Raw genomic sequence first — 3,916 nt, forward strand, 5'->3', positions numbered from 1 at the left:
AAACAAAGTTTGTAACTTTTTGAAGTAAAAAAATATTTGAGGTGACGGATTGTGATTGGTGCTCAAGCACCTCCTTTCCATGTAAGAACACTGTGATGTTGAGGAAGTTTGTTCAAAAACCATTGGCTATGTGTAACTAAGCAAAGTAAAAAATAAAAATAAAAAAAATAAAAAAAAAAAAAAAAAGAGAAAAAAAAAAAGAGAGAACTAAAGACAATGAGAGTCTCAGATCACTTCAACTGAAGTTGTGTCTATGATCTGGTTTTATAAAAAAAAAAAAAAAAAAAAGATTTGGGAAAATGTATTGGGCCTCTATGTTTTGAACAAGGACAATTTCTTTCACATGCTTATAGTTATATCAGTTCTTAGTTTTGTCTTGACTCTTAAACAATGCATACTTGCAATTTAAATGAAATCATGAAGTGCCATGTAATTTACCTTGATACAGAACACTGAGTGTTAAATGAAATCAGTACTAGTGAAGTAAATTCTTATGCATAATGATATTTCTTATTTTACAAAGCTCCAATGTATGTGATTTTGCCCTTTAAGAGGTCAACTACAATGATCTTTCTTAGTATTAGTTTTTTTATGGTTGTTTGTTTTTGCTTAAATTTGATGTCTTTAGGTCATGGAACCCTCTACTGATGCCCCCCCTTCCCAAACAACACCCGCTGCCCAAGCTGGACCTGCTGTCCAAGCTGAACCTGTTCCCACTCCAACAAATGCTGAGGCACTTCCACCTAGACCTAGTGATAAAACCAAAGTGAGTGAGATAGCTGCTGATTGTGGTAATAATAGGAAAAAGTCTAGTGCCTGGGATCATTTTGAAAAAATAAAAATGAGTGAGGGTCAATTTAAGGCTGTTTGCCATTATTGCCAAAAAACTTACCGTGCTAATAGTAAGGGTCATGGTACTACTAATTTATTGAATCATACACCAAACTGTGTTAAGAACCCTAATAGAGCTTCACTTAAAGGGCAACAAACCTTAGCATTTGAACCCAAAATGAATGGGGAGGAAGGGTTTAAGCTTGTACCAACAGCCTTTACTGTTGAGGCTTCTAGGAAGGCACTCGCAGAAATGATTATAATAGACGAGTTGCCTTTTAGGTTTGTTGAAGGGTATGGGTTTCAAAAATATTCAACAACCTTACAACCTAAGTTGCAAATCAGGGATATCACATCTCGTCAAACTGTGGCTAGAGATGTGATTAGCATTTATGGTGTTGAGAGAGAGAAACTAAGGGAAGCCTTGAAAGGTCGTAGGGTGTGCCTTACTACGGACACATGGACTAGTATTCAAAATCTGAATTATATGTCCCTCACAGGTCATTTTATTGATGATGATTGGAACTTGCATAAAAGAATTTTGAATTTTTGTCAAGTGGAAGACCATAGGGGGGAGACTATAGGTAGAAAGATTGAGATGTGTCTCCGTGAGTGGGGTGTTGATGGCATATTCACCTTGACAGTGGATAATGCTTCCTCTAATGGTGCTACCATTAAATTTTTACAAACAGTAACTAAAGATTGGAAAGGGACTATTTTAGAACATGAGTTCTTGCACATGAGGTGTTGTGCACATATCTTAAATCTGATTGTGGGAGATGGTATGAAAGAAATTGATCCGTCCATTGCTAGGGTGCGTGAAGCAGTGAGGTATGTGAAGTCCTCACCAAATAGAAATCAAACTTTTAGGAGTATTATGGAGATATTAGGTATTGAATCCAAATGTTTACTAAGTCTTGATGTACCAACTAGGTGGAACTCTACCTATCTCATGTTAGATACTGCTGAAAAATTTGAGAAAGTGTTCCTAAGAATGGACTTTGAGGATGATAGCTATTCTTCATACTTTTTGAACAAGGAAAATAGTGGTGGTTTGGGATCTCCTTGTGGGGTTGATTTTCAAAATTGTAGGACATTTGTGGGTTTCTTGAAACTTTTTTACAATGCAACTAAAAAGTTCTCCGGTTCTTTGTATGTGACTTCAAATACTTTCTTTGATGAGATGTTTGTAATTCAAGAAAATATTGCTCATTTAATTAAATCTCAAAATCATCTCTTGAAAAACATGGCAACTAAAATGGAAGCTAAGTTTGAAAAGTACTGGGGGAAAGGGGATAAAATTAATAAGCTTTTGTATGTGGCTGTGGTGCTGGATCCAAGGAAGAAAATGAGGTTTTTGAAGTTTTCTTTTTTTGAAATTTATGGGGATGAAGTGGCTAATGAGATGGTTGACTTGGTGGGGAGTTTTATGGCTAGGTTGTATGATGATTACTCTAGGGTTGATTCACCAAATGTGGTGCTACCAAGTGAGAATGAGAGGACACACATGGAAGGTGATACAGTTGGTTGTAGTGATCCGTATGCAATGGTTAATTCACGATATGAGCGGTTTTTAGAGGTTGAGAAGTCTATAGGATGTAGCAATGAGATGGAAAAATATTTGGCTGAAAATTGTGAGAGTAGAAGGGATGTGAAATTTGAGATTTTGGGGTGGTGGAAAGCCAATTCAGATAGGTACCCAGTGCTGTCCAAAATGGCTAGGGATGTGCTGGCTGTACCTGTTTCTATGGTTGCTTCTGAATCGGCTTTTAGTACCGGAGGGCGCATACTTGATCCATTTCGAAGTTCACTCTCCCCTCTCATGGTTCAAAATCTTATTTGTGCTCAAAACTGGCTGCAAGCCCGTGTCCCAATTTCTTTTCGCAAGTCAAAGGACGAGATGGAGGCCTTGGAGGATGAATTTCATGAATTAGGTAATATGTTTAACTTCTAATCTTCTTGTTTACTAAGTGTTATTAAATGAGTCATATACTTGAGCAAAATTTAATCTATTGTCTCAATTTTTTCTTTTCTAGTTTTAAATCAAACAACAACAGCAGCAAATTCTAGTTCCTGTTCAAACAAAGGTGGTACTCGTACCACAGTCAATATTGATGAATGATCACTGATTGGGTATGTTTCTGCCTTTATAATTTTTGTTCATATTGGTGTCCCTTTTGGTTATTCTGTAGCTGTTATTCTGTCTTTATATAGTATTGATAAATATTTTTCCCCTTGTATTGTAGGAGGATTGAAGGTCGCCTTTTGTATAGGAGGCAGTTTTTTTGGATATATTTTGAAGCTTTTTTGGACAGATGTGTAGCTTTTCTAATTATAATTATACATGAACTCTTGTCTTGCTTAGAGGAAGGAAAACTTAGCATCTGTGTAGGCTTTCCTCTCTATAAGTTATGGACATGTTAACTATAGAAAATAGAGTAGTTATTTACTGCCTTAGGAAAGCTATTTTTTGGAAATACTTAATAGTATTTCATAGTTGTAACTTATTATATATACTGCTGGGAACTGCCTACTGATTTGGTAGTTTATTGCCTTGTGCAGTAACTGCCTTCTCTGCTGCCTCTATGGCTTTATATATCAAATTATGAAGATGATGTATTTTTAGTAGTGCTTGTAGCCTATGTGGTTCTGGAAATTTGTTTGATGTGTGGAATGGTTGGTAGGTACTGCCTAGGCCTAAAGGCTTGACAGATTGATGAATGTGGAAACAAAATGGTACTGCCTAGGCCTTAAGGCTTAGGCAATTTGGAAAATATTTGTTATAAATTTATAATGTGTGGATGATGAAAAGGTGGTAACAAAAATGGTAATTGTGTTTTATTGATGAATGTGGAAACAAAATGGTACTGCCCAGGCCTCAAGGCTTAGGCAATTTTCAAAATATTTGTTATAATGTGTGGAATGTGGATGATGAACAGGTGGTAACAAAATGATAATTGTGTATTTGTGTTTTTATCTATTTGATTAATGCTTAGGTTTTACATTCTATTGATATTTAACATGTATCCAGATTTTACTCTGAAGTCATACTCAATGAAGGCCCATTTTACATACTTTGAATTCA

At 35.8% G+C, this 3,916-nt stretch overlaps 1 protein-coding gene across 1 annotated transcript; it reads left to right on the forward strand.

Annotated features, from left to right (window-relative positions):
* The first annotated feature begins 2,029 nt into the window (after positions 1 to 2,029).
* Positions 2,030 to 2,992, forward strand: LOC126725544 (zinc finger BED domain-containing protein RICESLEEPER 1-like). The gene is made up of 2 exons (XM_050430325.1): positions 2,030 to 2,765; positions 2,868 to 2,992. The coding sequence occupies exons 1-2, from the start codon at positions 2,078 to 2,080 to the stop codon at positions 2,951 to 2,953; spliced, it is 774 nt and encodes a 257-aa protein (XP_050286282.1). The 5' UTR covers positions 2,030 to 2,077; the 3' UTR covers positions 2,954 to 2,992.
* Positions 2,993 to 3,916: the final 924 nt, after the last annotated feature.

Source organism: Quercus robur, chromosome 5 (genome assembly GCF_932294415.1).
Source record: "Quercus robur chromosome 5, dhQueRobu3.1, whole genome shotgun sequence".
NCBI classification, from domain to species: Eukaryota; Viridiplantae; Streptophyta; class Magnoliopsida; order Fagales; family Fagaceae; genus Quercus; species Quercus robur.

Excerpts from the sequence above, each read along its gene's own strand:
- LOC126725544 (XM_050430325.1), top strand. The coding sequence starts at position 2,078 with ATGGCAACTAAAATGGAAGCTAAGTTTGAAAAGTACTGGGGGAAAGGG. Across the intron at positions 2,766-2,867 it reads GGATGAATTTCATGAATTAG|TTTTAAATCAAACAACAACA; the intron begins GTAATATGTTTA and ends TTTCTTTTCTAG.